General features: G+C 47.0%; 1 protein-coding gene across 1 annotated transcript in view; it reads left to right on the top strand.

The window, feature by feature from the left end:
• Window positions 1-5,425: 5,425 nt before the first annotated feature.
• The window catches only part of SYT17 (synaptotagmin 17), a 55,521-nt gene continuing 38,265 nt past the window's right edge, over window positions 5,426-22,681 (top strand). Inside the window, exons 1-5 of the mRNA XM_054995397.1 lie at window positions 5,426-5,548; window positions 13,697-13,714; window positions 15,724-15,872; window positions 20,245-20,384; window positions 21,539-22,158. Of these exons, the coding sequence (XP_054851372.1) occupies window positions 5,534-5,548; window positions 13,697-13,714; window positions 15,724-15,872; window positions 20,245-20,384; window positions 21,539-22,158 (942 nt within the window). The 5' untranslated portion in view covers window positions 5,426-5,533. The remainder of the gene's footprint in view (window positions 5,549-13,696; window positions 13,715-15,723; window positions 15,873-20,244; window positions 20,385-21,538; window positions 22,159-22,681) is intronic.

Genomic DNA, 22,681 nt, shown 5'->3' with positions numbered 1-22,681 from the left:
TCCATTACAGCAGTACAGGCAGTGTGGTGTAGTGGTTGGAGTGGTGGACTAGGATCTGGTAAACCCAGGTTCAAATCCCCATTATGCCATGGAAGTGACCTTGGGCCAGTCTCACACTCTCAGCCTAACCTACCTCACTGAGTTATGGTGGGGGTAAAATGACAGAGAGGAGAATGATGTAAACTGACCTGGGGGGGATGGGGTGTAAATGAAGTGAAAAAAAATAAAACAAAAAATAATTTTTTTTCCTGATTAGATGTGAATTGTACATGAACACACTTCACTCTAAACTTCCTGTGTTTCATGGGTCCTTGCTGTTGTTTATTTTATAAATACCTCCTGCATAAAATGTCTTCATTGTGAATATCCCCTTGTAGCATCTGAAGAAGTGAGCTCTGCTCCATGAAGGCTGATCTGGAATAAAATGCTGCTAGTCTTTTAAAGTGCCGTGAGACTCCTGTTTCCTAAGTCCCACTTGATCTGGTGAGTTCCCTAGGTACAGTAATCCACTTCTGAGGAAATTTGCTTGCTGGAATTCCAGTGGATAGCTGTCTGATTTTAGGACTGGAAGCGAAGGTGGTGATGACTGACGTGATTTCTTATTCTGGTTTCTGACATGGACAGCATTTTCTTTTCCAGGTGTTGCTCTGTTTCTGTTGTAGAGCCATAATGATCCATGAAAAAAAAACCCCAAACAAGAAATCCGTGTAATAACTTCTATTAGGACCAACCAAATCAACACAAAACTCTGCAAGCTTTTGAGCGCAATAGAGCTCTTCATCAGGCTGGATGTTACAAAATATTTTAAAAGACTGAAGGGTAGAAGGCAGAATTCCCGTGACCTTATCACATGGTCTGAGAATTCTGCTTTCTACCCTTCTTTTTTTCTTTTTGAAACTGTTAACACCCAGCCTGATGAAGAGCTCTGGTGAGCCTCAACGCTTACACCATTTTGTGCCAGTTCGGTTGGTCCTGATGGATCTGGTATTTGTTTTTTGGTATGTCATGACAGTTTGCTGCTGGAGCACATTTTCCTCTACAGCTGCTGCTGGATTGGGGGAGGGGGAAATCCCCTCCAAATTCCACTGGCTCTTTTGCATTGACCCTCCTACGTGTTGCTATTTGGCAACATCTCCATCTGGTGACAGACAGATGGATTCCTGTGTTTCCGAGAGATGCTTCCTCCAGATACATCCTTGGGGTTTTCAAGTGGGGGGGGGGAATAATATTTGAAGGGAAGACGAGCTGAGAGAAAGGAATCCAAGTTGCTAAAAATGTAGCAGGTGCCTGCGCAAACCACGCTGGGGGGCGGGGTGCACTCGCTTGCCAAGCACAAGAGAGGAAATTTAAAAAATCATGCAATTGAATGACAGGCTGAAAGACCCCATCCTTCCCAGTGGAGGAATCATAGCGAGCCGGGGTGGCATGCAACAAATATCCCAGGAGCAGACCCTGAAGCGAAACTCATGCGCCAGGAAGAAAAGTCTGGTAAGGAAGCTCTACAGGGTGTGGGAGAAATATGGGTCTTTTTCACTGGATAAACCAGTTGTGTTGGATTTGGGTGGCTGAGGGCAAACTGGGGAGAGATGGTGTACTTGAGCTACACAACAGGGTTGTGAATTGTGATGCAGCAGGTGTATGATCAGGTGTGTCTGAACATTACTGGGGGAATGCTGTTCTAGGCAGGAGAGAGAACAGAAGGGGCTGGCTGTGAAGGGGGGCTGACAAGTTTATGTGTTCATCAAGGAGATGTTGTTGATTCAGCCTTGGTGTGTATATGTGTGGGGGGGATTAGAATAACATGAGCTTGCAAATGAGAGGCACGGTGCCATTGACTAGTGAAGAATGTCACACCAGCCAGCTTCATCAAAGTTCCAAATTGTATTTTTCCCCACCTGTTCAATAAACACAGGTGCATCTGGTATTTTTAGGGCTGCTTCTTGGCGGTGGACAACTTTGTCAGAGTGATGATAATGTGGGAGGCTTTCTGCCTACACCAGTGTTGGGGATCATGGCAGAGCACGCATCCTCAGTGGCAGGGGACTCTGTGCATCCAGATGTGTCCGGGAGGAGAGACTGTGTGGATGTGCATGGTGGTGAATGGGTTACTTTTTATATACAGAGTGACTGTGTACATTTTTTGTGGCTGATGCTGTGTTGTGTGTGCGTGTAAGAGAGGCACAGGAAGAGAGAAATGTTTTTCCAATTAGTTTTTAGCACAGGACATCAGCTTAGCGTGCAGAAGGCCCCAGGTTCAGACCTGGGCATTTTCAGTGAAAGGATCTCAGGCATCAGGGGCTGGGAAAGACTTTTCTCTGGAGAACTGCTGCCACACCTAGGAGACAGCACTTACCCGATAAATCTGCAGTCTCATTTGGTAGAAGGCAGCTTTGTGTATTTGCATGCAAGGCTGGCATCCACAAGGTCCTGGGTTCAAGCCCAGGCATCTCTGCTTAAATGGCTCTTGAGCAGCAGGACCAAGAAAGGTTTCTGCCTGACCCTGGATCGCTGCTAGGACATCAACCAGAGAACTGATTTCTTTGAAATAATGCAGCCACTATGGGCTGTAACGGCAGCTTGCTTTGCTGTTAATGTTGGAGCAGGATAGGCAAGATCTAAGTCCAAATCACACTCAGTCACTGTTGGCCTAACCTACCTAACGTTGACAATATCAGGTTAGGCAATCTGGAGATCTGGGAGTGATGCCTGGGGAAGAGAAAGTTTGGGGAAGGGAGGGATGTCATGCCATAGAGCGCACCCTCCCAAGCTGCCATTTCCTCCAGGGAAACTGATCTCTGTAGTCTGGAAATCAGTTGTAACTCCAGGAGAACTTCAGGCCGCACCCGGAGGTTGGCAATCCTATACCTACCTCAGAGGGCTGTTGTGAAGGAAAAAAATGGAGGAATGGACAACCATATCCTGAGTGCCTTGTAAGGTGCGATAAAAACACAGCGGAGAGATTTTTCAGCCTGCCATCCACCTACTTTGGAAGTATTGAGACTAGATCCCTTTGGAGACCAGAGTAAGAAAGGGCGGCTTACGGAGGTTTATGATACTGGCTGGCACCTACTTTTTCCCAGATAGAAGAAGGGCTGCTCTTGTCACAACCCCGTCTGCATCCTGGGTGGCAACAGCAGCACTCATTTTTTTCCAAAACATGTGCATCTTTGCTTTCTGTGGCAGGTGCTGGCTGTTCCCCAAAAGCTGGCTTCTGCCATTGTGTGAGATACTGTCTGCCACTTTTAATAAACAGGATTGTTTTGCACTGAGTCAGACCATTTAGCAGAGCCATATTACTGAGCTCTGGCTGGTAGCAACAGCCTGAGAAAGGGCTTTCCTTGAACTAGAGATTGTACTTGGGACCCCCTGCATGCAAAGCAGAGGCTCCGGTCACTCACTCAGGATCAACCACTTCCCAGGGAGAAAATGAGCTGATGCTTCTCTTCCGGAGCAAAGAGGAAGGAGGAAGGTTATCTGATGCTCACATCACCAACATCATGCTGCACAGATTTCAACGTTTAAAAAAAGATGTTTAAAAAGGTTTTAATATAAACCCCTGTATTTTACTGCAACACTGCTCTTCCCGGTATTTAGTAAGTTGTCCCCCCCCAGCTTTTCAAAACTTCCCATGCTCTTCTTCTCCCTTCTTACTTTTCTCTTAGGGCCAAGCTAGAAGTGACGAATTTCACTTGAATGGCAAGTGAACAGACTCACGTGTATTCCTCTGTTCGCTTGTGCTCCACTTGCACTCCACTCGATCACTATGTGGAGGAATACACATAGTGTATTGAGGGGATGCACTCCCTCGATCACTTCGAGGGAGGAATACACGTGAATCTGTTCACTTGCCATTCAAGTGTAATTCGTCACTTCTAGCTTGGCCCTGTGATTTCAGCATTTGCAACCATTTCCAACCAATTGACTGATCAATCTCTCTCCTGGAGTGGCTTCCCGGGATGTTGAATTATCTTTGGGCCCAGCTACTAATACGCTTGGGGTGTGTGTCTGTGATTTAGCTGCAGTGTGAGTGCAGGGGGCATGGCCTGGGGCCTTAATATTGGAAAGAGAAGGCTTATTTCCCCGTTGAACTGTTTTCTGGGTTGAAAATGTCTCTCCAGGCTGCTTTAAGCCCTGGAAGAGAAAAACGTTTCCATACCTCGTTGTTATCCCTGTCCACCCTTGACTGCTTTTTGCAGCTAAATTTAACATATGTGGATCTGATCATTTTATTTATTTTTATTTTGTACGTTTTTATTCCAGTCTTCTATGTAGCACAGGGTTCTCCCCTCCTCTGCATTCTCCTCATAACAACAACCCTGTGAGGCAGCTTAGGCTGAGAGAGTGATGGCCAATGGTCACCCAGAGTGCTTCTAAGGCAGAGAGTAGGGATTTGAACCTGGGTCTCCCGAATCCTGGATCCCCAATGTCACTTTGTGATTGTGTGAAACAGAAATGGCGCAGAGCTAGATGTCAGGAGTAGTTGCTCTCAAGCTGACAGGTGTAGAGACAAGCCTTAGCCCTTTTTCTTTGCATGTTGGCTTTCTATGGACAGGGAATGTTGTATAGATGAGCGTTCAGACCGATGAGTATTGAACTGCAATCTGAAAATTCCCTCCTATGAGAAAACTAGCATCTCAGGAAGAGGCATTTTAGAGGAGCCTTCCTCCCTGACATACTAGTTTTCTATGTGACAGGTAATGGTTTAACTATGAAGAGCATTCCAACCAATAAGGATTCCATTCTGTGAGTCCCCACTTGAAAGGGGTGTAGCCTACATGCTGATTGGACACTTCAGAGAAAATTGTGTTAATATTTTCAGGCTGCACACTAGTTCTCAAATCAAGTGCTGGAATTGAAATCTGACTCTGTTTTTTTTTCTTTAATTCTTTGCAAAATTGTATGCATTTTTTTTTCAAAAAGTCATGCCCGAAGTCTCGGGAAGTCCGCCTGCCCTGCTAGCCCTTCTCGTCCGTTCCCCGGAATTTTCATGCCGTCCTTTCAGGTTCGGCGGCGGCGACCACCGCCCCCTAGTGACCGGTGCGAAACCGTGTTTTGATCCCTGGCGGCGTGCGCCTCTCTGTCGTGACACGTGTTGCGCTGGACAAACCACCTCTCGCTTGGCGCCAGCTGCAGTTTTTACGCAGCAGGGCTGCAGGCGAAAGGTCCATTTTCCCCTGCCCTTGCTGTGCAGTGCCGGGAATCGAGAAAGATGGACCCGGCGAGAGGGGGGCGTAGCGAGGGGCTGCAGAGCGTTGCAATTAAATTAAATTAAATTGCAAGGAGGGACTCGAGGCTCCAAGGAGAAGCGGAGCATCCCTCCCCTCCAGATCTTGCAAAGAAACTAAGCAAACCCACCCCAGCCCCAAACCTAAGCTTGCCTCCAAGCGCAGGAGAGGGAGGAAGGAACGGCCAGTCGATCAGGGCAGTCCTCATTGAGCAAGCCAGGCACGTCGATGCTCCCCTACTGCCGAGGCAAGTGGAGACAGACGCCATACCCAGGCTTAGCCAGGGACTGATGTGAGACCCGGCGAAGATGGCGTACACACAGGTAGGTCTGAGCAGCGGTGGGGAGGGACTGGGCAGGGGCGGCGGCAGAGGAGGGCGACGAGAACTGCCCAGGCTTGGGTGGGGGCTGAAAAGGGAGGTTTCCCTTCAGCCAGAAACTTACTAGGTGAGAAGAGTTGACCGTAGAGCGGCTGACTTTACTCCCTGGTGCAAGATCCAACCTGTAGCATCCAGCACCGGGCTGGATTTGTGTTTGTTTTAATCGTCTCTCTCTGTGTGTTTCGTTTTATTGTCTCGTCTCGGCTGTTTGCGTGTTGCTTTTGGGTTAATGGAACCGCTGCAAAAATGGGCTGGGAGGAAATTGGAGCTCTGTGTAATTATGCTGAAAGTAAGTGCGCGCCAGAGAGAAAGCAGGAGAGGTTTTGCTGGAGGCAAATAGGTGTAAACAACTCTTGTGCGTGCACAAGGAAGGCCTGTGAAGAGGAGGGCTTTTCTTGATAAATCTTTCCAGTCCGTGTCCGTGCTGGGTGTTGCCCTCCATTCCAGATGGGAATGTCAACATCTGTGAGGGTGAGCAGGCATGTTTGTGGAAACCTCCACGGAAGGGAAAGGAGAAACTTTAAAGAGTTCAGTATTGGATTTGCACTCAAAGCTCTGGAAGAAAAACAGGGACCGACCGTTTTGCAAGAGTTGCTTCTTCTATAATCCTGGGTTGTTTTTTGCCCCATCCATGTGTGGCAAGCACTGACCTCTTATGGACTAGAATGATGAGACAGGCTACAGAGGGGTTCTCTGTATGTAAAAGTTAACAAGCTGGTGGGTGACAATTGCGGGATGGGGAGGAAGAAGAGGAAACAGAGGAAGGCCAATCTAGTCCAGCATCCTGTGCCTCACACTAGCTAATTAGAATGGAGCCCCTGGGGATGGGCGGTATACAAATTGAAATATAAATAAATAAAAAATAAATGCCATCTTAGAAGTCCACTTTCCAGTAATTGTTAATCCAAGGTATGCTGCCTCTAAACATGGAGGTATCATTGAGTCATCAAGGCAAACAGCTGTCAATAAACTTATTCCATGAATCTATCGAATCTCTGTTTATGTTCAGCTCTCAGCCTAGGGGCCTTTGCTGCATCCTATGACAGTGAGTTCCATAAATGAATTATGCACAGAACAAGTTGCAGTAACTAGTAAGCATTTGTGTAGCACCTGGTACACATGATTTGATTATAATCCTTTAAAAAGCCTTGTAGGGTAGGTCACTGTTACTGCTGTATTGCAGACAGGAGGCAGAAAGAGAGAGAGAGAGAGTTAGCAAAGTTAATAGCAGAGGAATAATTTGACCTAGGAGCTTGTTGAGCTGTAGTTCGTTTTTCTAGCTCTGATTCACTGTGGTCTTAATCAGAGTGTTGCAACTTCTGTACAGCTCCCGTCCCTGTTCTTCTGACTGCTGTTGCCATACAGCAGGGTTTAGCAACTTTCTATAATTAAAAAGCCAAACTACATCTAATTTCAGAGCGAATGAGTATGAGAGCCCATTTTGCAGAACTGAAAATGCACGACTTAAGGTTACTGATAATTGACATATTGATTAATAGTGTTTCTGCAGCTCCAGCATGAGTCTTTTACAAGGAAGTAGCACACACGAGGTCTCACAGTATATGTACACAACATACAGCATGTTTACACTTGGATTCCTGGCAGCTGTTCACTTCTATAATCTCCTTTTCGGTAAAGCATCTCTCAGAAGCCCTTTGGTATTAAAAAAACCCCTTTGCCTGCCATTCCTTTCATATTCTGGTTATTCCAGCATCTAACCTCTCCCACCAAATATACCTTGATGTAAAGATTTCTTTTTTTAAAAAAGAGCCATATCTGGTTCCACACTGAGCCATGGCTTGCAGACGCCTGTTGTAGGGGCTCAGCTTGCTGAATCAGGGTGGAACCTGGCCTACTGGCCTCTGAAAACTCCAGCCAGGAACCAATCTTCAAGCAGTCATTACTCATGCACATTTAAAGATTACTAGATCAAAATTTCAGACTTGACAGATATTAGCAAGTCAGTAGGTTGGGGTTTCAAACTAAGCTGATCTGAAGCCCAGGAAACCAGAACCTAAGTCCGTGTTCTGAAAGTGTAAAGTTACTTCCCACCAAAAACACTCCTGGCCATGTGCAGAGTTCCTTAGGGATCAGAGGTCGGGCAGGCAGCATTTCCACATATGTATGAGCTCTGGCGTGTCTCCCAGAAACAAACCACTGCATGTTGGCCTGTGTGTTTATAATCCAGACTATACCATGGACTGATGGTAGCTTAATCATATGAATCAATCCTTCTCCCTCCATGCCTCCGACTTCTGCTCCTTCCCATCCTATCTTTCTATCACATTTAAACCTTCCTTTGTTAAGGTAGATTAGCCTGAGAGTGAGTGTGACTGGCCCAAGGTCACCCAGTGAGATTTATGACCAAGTGGAAACTTGAACCCCAGACCTAATCTTACACTCCACCCACTGCTCCACGGTGGAATATATAGAAATACATAGGGACTTGGGAAAATAGGTAGGGTGAAGCCAAGCAGTGCGAGTTTCATTTAGCCATTGTGGCTAATAACAGTTGATAGAACTGTCTTCCATGAATCGGCCTGTAATCTCCTTTTATAAGCCATTTTACCCTAGTGACTATCACTACAACATGTGGTAGTGAGTTACACAAGTTAATTACGTGCATAGTAATGATAACAGTATTCTGTAGCAGGAGAAAAGAGCAAGAGTCCAGTGGCACCTATAAGACTAACAAAATTTGTGGTTGGGTATGAGCTTTTGTGAGTCACAGGTCACTTCTTCAGATACAGCTAGAATGTGAGTAGTCTGAGGATACAGTATTCTGTAGAGCAGCCAGTTCCCATTATTCTGTCTCTGTGTCCTACTTTGTTTTACAGAGAAGCCAGGCTACCAAGATGGGGCCAGTTTCTTTCTGGTGCTTTGCAAGCTAACTGCCACCCCCCCCCAACCCAGGCTCTGTTTTTTCCCTTTTTGCAAGAGCCCTTGGTCCCCCCACATGGTACCAGAGTCTCCCCCCCCCCCCGCCATCCGTCACTAAGGCAGTTGCACAGATGGACAAAAGCAATGAGGCCAGGATGTCCCTGCCCTATACTTGTGGGAAGGAGCTGTGGCTCAGTAGCAGCACGTTTACTTTGCCAGCAGAAGGTCTGGGCTTCAGTCCTTGTATTAAGGGATGTCAAGTACCAAGCGCTGGGGAAGCGCTTTCTCTGCCCAAGACCCTGGAGAGCTGCTGTCCGATGCGGCAGAGATTATCGAATTATTGAGACCTATGTATCAGGCATCTGACGAAGAGAACTTGATTCTCGAAAGCTTATGCTACAATAAAATTGGTTAGTCTTAAAGGTGCTACTGGACTCTTTTTGATTTTGAGACCTATGACAGTATCTCAAGCTTTGCAGACTGGATTGAACAGGTGGGCAGCAGAGCAACAACCCTGTGAGGCAAGATAAGCGGAGAGAGGGACTGTCCCTGAGGTCACCCAGTGAGGCTTTGAAGCAGGGTCTCCACAAGCCCAGTCCAACACTCAAATTGCTTACACTGTGCTGGCTCGCTGTGTCGCAAGGCTCCCCTCTTTGGACGGCTGCCGCTGACTAATGCGGCTAGGACCCTGGTTGCAAACTGACTTGATTCTGATTGCAAACTCTAAAGAGATGCTGATGCTCGATGGGGGTGGGTGGGATGGTAACCACTGCCCATTTCTGAGGCCACGGGATCGCAAGCCCTGTAGAACAGGAGAGGAGAGGTCTTGGTCATCCTATTGAATCAGCATGGTGGAAAGTCCACAAGCTTGTGTGTGTCAAAGTAGAAACCGGGATGGCTCTTTGTTTAAATACGTTTTCCCAAAATGTCACTTTAAGAGCCTCGAGAATCTCTGGCCAGTCATACACCTTCGTATCTAGCTGAGTAGAATAAAACAAGTTATCCTGCTTCCTCTAAAGCAGCCTGATTATGTTCATAATGGAGAAAGAGAGAGGAATTGTCAACAAACTAAGCAGCATAAAAATAGATAAAACCTGCCTTCTGTAAACCTCTGGGGTCATTCTTTCTTAAGAACGTAAGAAGAGCCCTGCTGGAACAGGCCCGTGATCCATCTCGTTCATGCGCCTGTTTCACACAAGGGCTGGCCAGTTGCCCTAGGGGGTGTGCAGACCTGGTGTAGGGGCCGAGGTTTCCCCCTGAGGTTGACTCCTAGTGCTGATATTGAGAATTTCCCTTTGGTCACCATAGCATTGATGGACCAGCCCCCACCCAGGAATCTGTCTAACCCCCCTTGAAAGCTTGCCTTCGTCTCATCACCCCCTTGTTTTGTGGGTCCCAAGCAGCTGTTTGTGTTTGTGTTTCCTTCCTGCCTTGACAAATTTCTAAAGGGCATTGTCAACTTACTGTGCTTGCTTTCTCCCTTGGGATCTGCCATTTTGTGGTGCTGAGGTTGCACTTCCTTTTCAAGTATGTTAGGTATTGCTGTTATTTAGCACTCCTTTGAAAAGCATGGAAAGGGGTCCTTGAAGGGACTGCTTCCTCCCATATTGTCTAGCCCACCCTTCACTCTGTGCTCTTGCCCACGGAGGAGTAGGGCACGTGGGGGCCAGGGATAGGGCCTTTTCTGTGGTGGCCCCTTGCTTTTGGAATGCCGTCTCTTTTGAGATTCAACTGGTGCCTTCCATACTTTTCTTTAGGCACCAAGCTAAAACATTTTTTTGCCCAGATTTTAATTTTTAAAAGGAAAAAAATGTATAAAGTATACCTCCCGAAACAGAGTTTTTTTAAAAAAATTACCACAGTAGAACTAGCATATTCCTTTGAAAGTTTTTTAAAAAAAGAATTCAGATTAGGAGAGCGATAAATGTCAGGGCATGTGCTTGTAAATCTATTGTGATGAATGAACAACAATCACAAAGGTGATCTGGTTTACAGTTCTTGATAAAAAGTGACCCCCCCCCCCAAGCACTCACAGCAGCTATGTGCCACTGGCAAGCCTTTTCCATTTGAGAGAAGCAGGGTCTGCCCTTCAGTAAAGAAAACCTTCCAGACACCTGAACTACTCACAACAATTTTCTCTTTGTATGCCCTCCTACCCTGTAATTGCAGTGTGCCTTTTCTATCTCAGCCAAATCGAAGATCGAAAACAGCTTTCAGTGCACAGCTGAGACTACTTGAGGGAAAGAGCTTTCCTTAAGTAATCTCTTTGTCAGTCTGGCGGTCTTTGGGTTCAATGGATAGCCTCTTTCTTTGCGTTATGTGTTAAAAGAGTTGCTGTAGCACAGTGGTTAAGTGGTTCGGCTGCGAATCAGCACTCTACAGGTTCGAATCCCACTACTGCCATGAGCCCAGTAGGTGGCCTTGGGGAAGCCACTCCTCTCAGCTCCAGCTCCCCAGCTGTATTGTGGGGAGAATAATAACACTAACTTGTTAACCACTCTGGGTGAGGCACTAATCTGTCTAGAAGAGTGGTATATAAGTGCAGTTATTATTATTATTACATCCCAATATATTCTTATAACACTAGAAGTCAAGAAGTATATTAGCCACGGATCCTGTGGCACACCGTGACACCACCACTTGCACTCATGGGGACCAGTGATACATTAGCATGTATATTCATAAACCAAAGAAATCTGGTGGCGTGGAAATCAGTAGTGCAACTCAGCCTTCAATCTGTGTGATGTGGGGTTGCAACAGGTGCCTCCTCACTTTCGTTTCTTGCAGCATACTTCTCATACCACAATTGAGACTGGCAAGTGGCCTTATTGTGCATCTGATCCAGAGGAGTTAGCCGTGTTAGTCTGTAGTAGCAAAATCGAAAAGAGTCCAGTAGCACCTTTAAGACTAACCAGTTTTACTGTAGCATAAGCTTTCGAGAATCACAGTTATCTTCGTCAGATGCACATCTGACGAAGAGAACTGTGATTCTCGAAAGCTTATGCTACAGTAAAGTTGGTTAGTCTAAAAGGTGCTACTGGACTCTTTTCGATTATTGTGCACTGTATCCCAAAACAGTAGAAAACATCAAGAGTCCAGTAGCAACTATAAGACTGACAAAATCAGTGGTAGGGTATGTGCTTTCGTGAGTCACAGCTCACTTCTTCAGATACCTGAGACTCATGAAAGCTCCTGCCCTGCCACTAATTGTGTTAGCCTTGTAGGTGCTACTGGACTCTTGCTCTTTTTTACTGCTACAGGCAGACTAACATGGCTACCCATCTTGATCCATATCCGAAAGGTTTGGCCCTGCCTGGGGATGTTGCAGCCTCACCGTTTCAGCGCAGGGTCTCAGTTCAGTCAGCGCATGAAAACTTGGACGTATTTTAACTACTGGCTAGTTTATGAAACCGGGATTCAGCTCGCAGGCAGTCACAGAAATACCGTCATCGCTTCCTTCTCTCTGCAGCCTGGGAAGAGTGTTGTCAAAGAACAAGGCCGGACTAAACCAGGTTTCCGCTTGGATGTATTTGTATTTACTTCATTTTATACCCCACCTTTCTCATCAGTGGCTTACATCATCCTCCTTTCCTCCGTTTTATCCCCACAGCAACCTGCCTACCTCACAGTGTTGTTGTAAGGATAAAATGGAGGCAAGGAGGATGATGGGAGCTGCTTTAGGTCCCCATTAGGGTATAAATAAAGTAAATAAATAAAACTGTGACATGGTAATCATTCTCCTCTGTTTTATCCTCACAACAACCCTGTGAGGGAGTTTAAACTGAGAGTGTGCGACTGGCCCATGGTCACCCAGTAAGCTTCCACGGCAGAGCAAGGATTCAACCCTGGTTCTCAAAGATCTCCTGGTCTTACACTCTAACCTGCCTCACCCTGGCTCTGAATGTCTGCATTCAGACAGCGCATGAAATGATTTTAAGACTGTTTAATAAACAATCTTTTATCAGAGGGCATGAAAGTCATATGAAAACAATAGGAAATATCATTTCTATGGATTCCACTTGTTCCTCTATTGATGGAGCGTACGGTTTGCTGGAATAGGGCCTCAATCCTCCCTAAAGTACTGGTCAATGGTCATGAGAGCTAGAAACCTGATTTTTAAATAGAAAGGATTAAAGTCACATCTCATGCCAGCTACATTATTGAACAGATATGTGGGAAGCTCTGATGTTTTACCATTCTTAAGGAATTGTATGACACTGCTAGCCTCATTAAACAATTAAAACCGGTAGCATCATTTATACTACCGGTTTTAATTGTTTATTTCTGTATTTGTAAACTGATGTGATCTGCTCTGAGCCTGCTTGCAGGGACAGTGGACTGCAAATTGAATGAATGTATGAATGAAGTGGCTCTGTAATAGAGCATAAGCAAGCCCCCCCGGGTTTAATCCCTAGCATCTCCAGCAGGGGCTACAAAAGACCCCTTTCCACATGGGACCCTAGAGAATAACTGCACATCAATGGAGGAGCAAATGGGTGGTTGGTTAACCATAAAGCTACTAAAAAAAGTCCTGCATCTTGGGGTAAGGGAAACTGTGTATGTGTGTGCGTGTGTACGTGCATAGCTGGGGGAAGCCTTCCTTAATCCCAAAGTCACAACTAACTCTGAACCCATGTTTTAAAGAGGGGATTTGCTTATTTCAGTGGAATTTGCTTCCAAGTAAAGACTGAAAGACCCCCCAGCTACAAGTGACGAATGACACTTGCCTGGCAAGTGAACAGACTCACATGTCTTCCTCCCTGTTCACTTGCCATTCACTTGCTCTCCACTTGATCAAGGGGAGCGCAAGTGAATGGCAAGTGAACAGGGAGGAATACACGTGAGTCTGTTCACTTGCCAGGCAAGTGTCATTCATCACTTGTAGCTTGGCCCTCAGTCCCCCTCAATTCTGAAGATATACAGTAGGCAACTTAACAGAGGGAAAGTGTGGGGTGGTGGAGGTGAGGATATGAAATTGCAGCTGATGTGAGGAAAAGACAAAATAAATTGATACCCCCTTCCGATCCCTTTCTCTTTCCTTCAAATAATGTAGGACAATCAGAGCAGAGGAAGAGCATCATGCTAAGAATCAAAGCCCTTGCAGATTGCTCGAAGGGCAGGTGTTTGGGGGTCACTAGAGAGCTTTGCTAAACTGGTCTTGTCTCTTTCGTTTTCTTCCCCTTTGCTTCAACGTGGATATCTAAAAGGACAGTTGGAACCAATAAATGAGGTGAGTTAATCTGATGATTCATTCCTCCTGCTCTTGCTGCTCCCCGTGCAGAGGGAAACAGTCATGCATTTTAGACTGCTTCTCTTTCTAGGGTACATTTTTTTTTTTAGTGTACGCATTTTCCAGCACGCACAGCTTCTTCGCAGACCATGCACATTTCAGCTCATTAAAAATAAGTTTGCTGGAAATATAGTTTGAATGTTTAAATATGTATTGAAATAACTAGTAAAACAAAAAGATCTGTTTAATTAAAATACAGGGTGAATCTGCATAGGTGTGCATAATTCCGCACAATATCAAGTGTACTGTAACCGGATTCCTTGAGAACCAATGCTTTCATTTAAAAAAAAAAATTCCTAGTACTCATTTTTCAAAGGTTATCTGCACTCAGGGCCGGCGCGCCCATGGAGGCCAGGTAGGCGGTGGCCTCGGGCGCGCGGCCACTGGAGGGGCGCTGGAGGGGGTGTTGGGGGCGGAGGCACGCGCAGCAAAGCTGGCATGACTGGGCTGCAGCTACTGCTGCAGCCAGCCCGTTGCTGCCGCCGCCGCCACCGCCACTCACCTCAGCTGGGCGCAGTCTCCGTGCGCCGCCCCAGCAGCAGCTCACGGCTTCTGCGTCCAGCTGGGGCGCACGGCGGCGGTGGTGGCATGGAGCTGGCTGGATGGCTGCAGCAGCAGCTGCAGCCAGCCACGGCAGCTCTGCAGCGCGCTCCTCTGCCCCCACACGCCCCAGCCAGTCGCAGAAGCAGCGAGCCGCTGCTGGGGCATCGCGCCAAGCAGCCTCCGTGCGGCACCCGCCCCAGCAGCAGCTCGGGGCTTCTGCACAGGGCCGGCGCGCTGCCGCCGCCACACGCCCCAGCCGGGCGCAGCCTCTGCGCACTGCCCCAGCAGCGGCTCGCAGCTTGTGCACCCGGCTGGGGTGCGCGGTGGCGGCGGAAGGACGGGGCTGGCTGGCTGCAGCAGCAGCTGCAGCCAGCCACGCCAGCTCCGCTGCGCGCTCCTCCGCCCCAGCCGAGCGCAGAAGCCGTGAGCTGCTGCTGGGGCGGCGCACAGAGCAGCCTCCGCGCGCTGCTCCAGCAGCAGCTCGCAGCTTCTGCACTCGGCAGTCCTCTGTGCGCCGCCCAGCCCCGCTGCGGCACGTGATGACGTCTGCGATGACGTCATCACGCAGGCCGTGGCGGGCGCGCACATGCACGCCGCCGCGGGCGCCAAAACCTCTGGCACCGACCCTGAGTCTGCACTCTTTCAAAATGTTGCCAAGCTCTGGGTTAGATCCTACCAGCTTTTCCACTTGATCTTAACCCCCATCCAGTATGACTCTTATCCATGCAAGTCCTGCAATTTCCAGCCCAGTTTTTTGGATGGTCAAAAACACAACAGTTACAGTTTCTTGATGTAAACAGGTATGCCTCTACTGTACTCTGTTGGCATCTCACTTATCTTCCAGGGCCCCAGAAACATATCTCTCTAGTTCACCTCTCTCAGTCGCCTTGTAGTTGAGATTGTACCTGTAGGCAGGGCTTCTTTTCAGCTGGAACACAGTGGAACGGAGTTCTGGCACCTCTTGAAAATGGTCACGTGGTCGGTGGCCCCGCCCCCCCTGATCTCCAGATGCGGCGCAGAGGGCAATCTCAACTCCCCTCTGTCTGGAGATCAGGGGGTGAGGCTACCGGTCATGTGACCATTTTCGCCAAGGGTGATTTAAACTTTAACCCCCCCCCTCGTTCCAGCTGACCCAAAGTGACGTCATTGTGCGGTCCTGAGTTCCACCACCGAGTTCCACCACCTCTTTTCCCAGAAAAAAAGCCGTGCCTGTAGGTATCTTAAATTTCTTTGTCTGGTGTTAATGGAAGGAACAGTAACAGACCTACTGCTACAACAAGAACGAGTGAAATGCACACATGCAAAACCAAAAAACCCCAACACCTAACAGTTTGCAACATAAGACCACGGAGTGCTAATTTTGCCAGCTGGTTATAATTTTGCTTTCTGGTTTCCAATGGCCTCAGGGCCTGTTGTCTAGACTCTCGGATCTCTTGCTGTGCAGATGGACTTGCAGGAATTGCTGTCAGAAGTGTTACGACTGTAGCTGTTGCCAGTCGAGCGAAGATGAAGTGGAAATCCTGGGGCCCTTTCCAGCACAGACGCCTCCTTGGCTGTAAGTTTTGAATGCTGCCATTTTTTCCCTTAGGCTACGTTTGGCTGTTTCATGTTGCCTTCCACGGCGCTGGAACGTCAGGAGAGCCCTTCTGGATCAGACCGAGGGTCTGCCCAGTATCCTGTTTCATGTAGCAGCCAACCAGTCGCCCTTTAGTCACCATTGCTAGGAGTCATTGCCTGCCCTCTCCTCCATGTGGAACCAGGTCCTTTTTTAAAAGATTGCGGCCTCGCATGTAGCAGGGGCCACCTGGACATTGACAAACAGAACTGTGTTTCAAGCTTTGAAATGATTAGATTCTTTTTCTTCCAAAGCAATAACACACATCTCTGAAGACATAACTACAGCACTAGGTGTCATTTCAGTATTATGGGCTTGTCCCATGCTTCAGTGAGTGACTGTGGCTCAGCTGGTAGAGCATCTATTTTGCATGCAGAGGGTCCCTGTTCAATCCTGGCACCTTCAGGTAAAAGGATCTGGTTTGATTCCCCACTCCTCTGCTTGAAGCCAGCTAAGTGATCTTGGGTCAGTCACAGCTCTTCCAGAGCTCTCTCAGCCCCACCCACCTTACAGGGTGGTTGTTGTGGGGCCAATAATAACATACTTTGTAAACCACTCTGAGTGGGTGTTAAGTTGTCCTGAAGGGCAGTATAGAAATCTATTGTTATCGTTATTGTTATTGTTATTGTTATTATTATTAGAACAGGATGTGAGACACCTTTGCCTGAGACCCTGGAGAGCTGCTACCAGTCAGAGTAGGCAATACTTTAGACAATGGATGTACTTCCTATAAGGAAAGTTCATGCATGTGTTTATTGGGCAGAGGAGGGGTTTGCTCTTATTGTCCTGTTGGCTGAACAATTTAAACAACAGTCCATTACCACATTTCCTCAGAACCTCAAGTAGGCCAAAAGCTTAGCTGATAGTCTGGCTGGATGATGGGATGATAGGGCCACACACCCCCAGCCAACAGCAGCAGTACGCAACCATCTGTATACCTAATAGCCACGAAATCAATGACCCAATAACCTCTACATCATGGGCCATTCAAGCCATAGGTTTCTGCAAACCAGATGAGGAGGGGAGAAAGTTATTCTGCCAAGTAGAGAGCTAGAAGGAGCAATCGTATAAATGTCCATTGAGATAAACCCAGGATTCCCAGCCTGCAGGAGACTTGGAATTTTGAGGGAGCCAAACCCCAAATGGGTGCCTTGAGAGGCAGAGTCAAACACAGTATCTCCCTCCTCACTTTGCAAAAGAATCACATGGCAACCACGTTGCATGCGTGAAGCTGCCTTGTTCGGAGTCCAACCACCGATCTGACAAATGTTATCTGTACTTTGGTTGGAAGCATGCACTGGCCGGTGGGAGGGCAGCAAGTCTGGAGAAAGAGGGGGTGGGGTTCTACTTCTGCACACTCTTTTCTCCTCCTGCAACAGTCCAGCTTCCTGGCTTTTAAGATAAGACCAAGCTCCCTTTCTGATTTGCAGAATAAGCTCATGGCAACAATTGGTGAAGCTTGAAGGGGGAAGGGAACCACATACTGGCTAAGGAAAGCCCACTCCCCCAGCGGTCCCCCCCCCCCCCCCGCGAGCATTCAGTGGCTGTAGCTGCTATTGCCTCCGTGGAAAACCCTTTCATTTGAATGTGGGTAGCTGGTTACAAGCCCTGCCTTACGATGGCTCTGCCCACTTTCTGAAATTCTTGGTGGGCATCAGGTTGGCACCACCCTCGTAGGGGAACCATGAGATAGATACAGGTAAGTGATCATGGAACAGTATGTAATATGTGGTTCAGCCCATAGTTGAACCTAAAAGTTCTGAACATTATCCACGTCGTTGGATATGAGCACGGTGATGGTTCTCCCTTCCGGGCTTTTTACTGTATAAAGCTGAGGACATGTCTGTCTTGCTCCGGCAAATCTAATTATGTTGACTTAACGCACATGGCAACAACACCTTCCTGTCATTTCCTCTCTAATATTTACTTTCCAGCCTTGTTGGAGGGAGGAAAACAAATTGGAAAGAGCAATGGGGGTTCATTGGTTTTGCAAATTATGAAATGTCCGATACAGACAGTCAAAAATAAATGTTTCATGCTCTAAGAGATTACATGGAAATCAGAGTTCAGCTTCTTCTTCACGGTGTCCCTAATTAGTCAACCATAAAGGAGAGGTTTCATTCTAAATATAGCTAAGATTTATAGGTTATAAAAAAAAATAGATGGCATCTCGAAAATTGCTGTTTTGTTTTTTTGGTTTAGTGCATTATTAGAATATCTTACAGCTGTTCTTGGCTTAGTTGATTTGTCTACATTGCTCTCGTTTTCAGCTCAGTGGTTAACAAAGCACATGCTTTGTAAGGTTGCCAGCCTCCAGCTGGTGGCGGGAGATCTCTTGGAATTACAACTGATCTCCAGGTGACAGAGATCAGTTCTCCTGGAGAAAACGGCTGCCTTGGAAGGTGGGCTCTATGGCATTATACCCCACTGAGGTCCCTCTCCTCCCCAAGCTCCTCCTCCAAATCCCCAGGAATATCCTTCCCTGGAGCTGGCAACCCTACAAGGTGGCAAATCTTGAGCTTGGTCCCTAGCACCTCCAGTAAAGGGATCTTTCAGAGCAGAGCTGGGAAGAACAATTGTTGAGGAGCTAGTGCCAATCCGAACAGATGATACAGGGGTCCCCAATGTTATCCCCGAGGTTCTCCACAGTGTCTGCTGACATCTTTCCTGGCACTCTCCGAGTGTTTTTAGAAGGTGGATGGTTCATGGTGTGGGTTTTGCCCACCAAGGCTTCTGATGGCCGATGGCCATTAGATTGACTGTGCAGATTTTTAAATATAACACCGTAACACAAGGATCTTCACTGGGTGAGTGATAGGGTTGCTGTTCTCCCGGTGGGGGTGGGGAATTAGAAACCAACAACAGGAAAAAAGGAAGTATGCCAAGGGGTAACTCAGTACAATATTATTGTCTGTACCACACTGCAATTAACAATATATCCACATTGAGATTTCAATGATCTACAGCAGTCCAAAATACATGCATGGAGAGAGAATAAATTCCAATATAGTAGAGTTCTCTTGAAAATTACTTATAGCGCCCGAAGGTACACAGTTCCAAAAAAGTCCAGAGTATAGCTGGTTGATAACATCCAAAGGTTGCAAAGTTGCAAAAACCAGGTGGCAAAACAGGTGGCAACGAGCTACACCGGTCTCATTCCTTTCGGCTCGTTTCAGAAATGGTCCTTCGTCAGGCCACAGTTATCTATTTCATCAGGCGTGGGGAATTCCCTGCTCCCCCCCTCTGCCCCCCCTTACCTGGCCAGTGAGGGGGGGGGGGCGAAGGCAAGGGAACAAGCCTCCAGGGTGTACTCCCAGGGTGGTGCCACAGTGTCACTCCCAAGAGTGATGTCGTCACACCGCTTTGAGAGCGCACTCATACTTTGTAGCGGAACCGTTTAGGCCTCAAGTGGGCCAAACCAGGCTTGTTTGGGGCCCAAATCGGCCTGCAGCAAAGCGCACAAAGAAGAGTGCCAGGGTCCCCCCTCCCTCCAGGAGGGTAAGGAAACCGGGCAACCCTAGCAAGTAAGCCGCTTCAGCCATTTTGTGGCAGCTGTTTTGTATATGTACCCACCACACTGTCAGAATTCCAGAGGTACCTGCAGGCTCAAAAAGGTTGGGGACTCTGGACTCGATGGGCCAATGGTCTGACTCGCCATAAGACATTTTTCTTGCTTCGTAAACTTTATGGCGAAGGGTTAATATTTCCCATGCCTTTTCTCAGCTTTCACAGGGTGGACTGATTCACAAATAATTCTTATTAATAATTATTAATAAAAATTATTATTATTATTATTAGTAGTAGTAATAACATAAATGCTGCCTTGTGTGTGTTATGTGCTGTCAAGTTGCCTCCAACCTATGGCGACCCTATGAATGATAGACATTCAAAATGTTCCCTCTCTAACAGACTTGCTCAGATCCTGCAAACTGGAGGGCGTGGCTTCTTTTCTTGAGTCAAGCCACCTCATTTTAGGTCTTCCTCTTTTCCTGCTGCCTTCCACTTTTCCTAGCATTATTGACTTTTCCAGAGAATCTTGTCTTCTCATGATGTGACCAAAGTACGATAGCTTTAGTCTTGTCATTTTAGCTTTTAAGGAGAATTCCAGCATGATTTGATCTAGTACTCACTCGCTTGTCTTTTTGGCTGTCCATGTTATCTGTCCATAAATGCTGCCTTACAATCTAAATAATGATATTGCATGTTAGGGTAGTTAATTGATGAGGAAAACCCACAGCTGGTTGACAACCTTACTAATGTGTATGATGCGGTCCTGGGGTTCAGAGATTCCAATGTGTCTTCTTGTCCACAGGGTAAGCAATCGAAGTGATGAGAAAGATGGAGATTCAGATAACGCCACGACGAGTGAGCCTCCCCCGACGCCTCAGGACAGAAGGAGGTCCTCCTCAGATACGTCTAGGTCCACTTACAGCCTCACAAGGCGAATTTCGAGTAAGATTATCGCTTGTTTGGTGTGGTTGTGAGATAGATTAGCCTGGTTTCTTGATGCAGAAGCTCAGGGGGTGGAACTGGTGGGATGAGGTGTAGCCTGGTTGGTCAATGGAAATGCCTGGATATGGGTGTGTCGGAGATGAATGGCAGACATTTTAAAAGCAAGCGGAGAACATCCTGAATTCTTTCCTAGAGATTTTACTCCTTCTCTTGGGTGGCCTTAGGAAGCTGATGCCCGAAAACTAACCCAATTCTGCAACTTCAGTTCTGAAAGCAGTCCACTTGGGTGAAGCCATGTGTTACGTGGAAGATTTGTTTTCTGATTCTCAGGCACACAGCTTAGTTTCAGAAAGAAGCCAAAAGGGTGGGAGGGGACTGCTATGAATTGGGGCTGGGGTATGAGGGGGTTAACTCTTTCTCCCCTGTGCACCATATCCCTGTTGGAAAACATTCCCCCTGCTTTCAGCCCCAGGAATGAAATAGACAGGCACAATAGTTAAATAAATAAGTAAATAAAATACGGGTCGAACCCAGAAGCTTCTCAATCTTGCTTTGCAACCTGGTTCTCAAAGTGGACCACTAGATCCGTATGGTTTAAAAGGCTGTCTTCTTTTGATCCGGTATTAATAGAAAAGAATAAGCAAATGAAATAATCTAGGATAGTACATCCAAAGATCCCCTATCACCCCATTCTCCTTTGCTGCTCCCTTCTCAAGGGGGCAAGGTATCTAATCTGTAATTTTATGAACATGTTAATCCCTTACTTTTTTCTCTCTGGGGAATCAAAGCAGCTTGCAATATAATTGTTCTGGCCATCCTTTTTATTTTTGCAACAACCCTGTGAAGCGGGTTAAGGCTGGTCAAAGCTTCCACAGCACGCACGGTGGGGATTTAAACCTGGGTCTTCCTGATCCTCTTCTACCTGTAAACTTTATTGGGAATCTCCTAATGGGACAAAATCTGTCTTTACTTTGTGTGTAACTATGTAAGTCTCTTTTTGCTCTCCTCGATAATAATGATACCATCTTCCTTAGCGGGTCGTTGTGTAAAATGATAATACAGCATGAGAGCACATAAAATGTTACAGAAGCGCTATGCATTGTTGTAGATTCTAAAACTGTCCTGATAATTTGCTGTGTGGTCCTCTTGTGCAGATCTGGAGCTGAGGCGGCCGAGTTCCCCGTTAATCGACATTAAACCCATTGAGTTTGGAATTTTAGGAGCCAAAAAGGAGATAGTCCAGCCTTCCATCCTGAGGAAACCCTACACTTCGGATGACTATTTCAGGAAGTTTGAGCCGAGACTCTATTCCCTTGACTCTAATAGTGATGATGTGGACTGTCTGACGGACGAGGAGATGTTGGCTAAGTACCAGTTGGGCATGCTGCATTTTAGTACGCAGTATGACCTCTTGCACAATTACCTAATTGTAAGGGTCATCGAGGGCAAAGATCTGCCCCCTCCTATTTCCTATGATGGCTCCAAGCAGGATATGGCTCATTCAAACCCTTACGTGAAGATCTGCCTCCTTCCAGACCAGAAGAACTCCAAGCAGACGGGAGTGAAGCGCAAAACCCAGAACCCCGTGTTTGAGGAGAGGTACACCTTTGAAATCCCATTTTTGGAAGCCCAGAGGAGGACTCTGCTCTTAACCGTAGTGGATTTTGACAAATTTTCCCGTCACTGTGTCATCGGGAAAGTGTCTATGCCCTTGAGTGAGGTGGACCTTGTCAAAGGTGGCCATTGGTGGAAGGCGCTGGTCCCCAGTTCTCAGGTAAAAGGGTTATCTTCTTAGCTTATTTATTTAGAGTATGGACACTCCACTTTTCTACATGTGTTGGCACCCCAGCAGCCTACAAAGCTTTGTAAAGCAGTTGGATTATAGTTAAAAAAAATAAAAATAGACAAGGACATTGGTGTTGCAGTGAGTCCAAATGATTCCTCTTTCTTTCCTCAAAGGAGTGTCTTTACTGGATGTGTGTGTGAAGCTGACTTAATTCCTCATTTCCACCCTTAAATGGACATGCTGTGGCAACGGTCTCTTTGGGGCTGTTCTAGCACCTCCCCGTGTAATTGCCAAATAGTTAACGTATTCTTGCTGGCCTTGGTGGCTTTTATTTTCTCTTCCTAACTGTAATTAATGTGAATTTCTCTCCCAAAGCATTTCTGGTGCATCTCTTCCAGGGGTTTTAAGGAGTTGCCCAACATTATATCTGTCGCTAAATTGTACGTGAAATGCTTGTACAGGTTTGGATCCAGTGGGCGATCTCTGCAGGTTTGTCTCCTAGGAGCAGCGT

This window comes from Eublepharis macularius, chromosome 12 (assembly GCF_028583425.1).
Source record: "Eublepharis macularius isolate TG4126 chromosome 12, MPM_Emac_v1.0, whole genome shotgun sequence".
Taxonomy (NCBI): Eukaryota; Metazoa; Chordata; class Lepidosauria; order Squamata; family Eublepharidae; genus Eublepharis; species Eublepharis macularius.
This window is presented reverse-complemented; position numbering and strand designations above follow the sequence as displayed.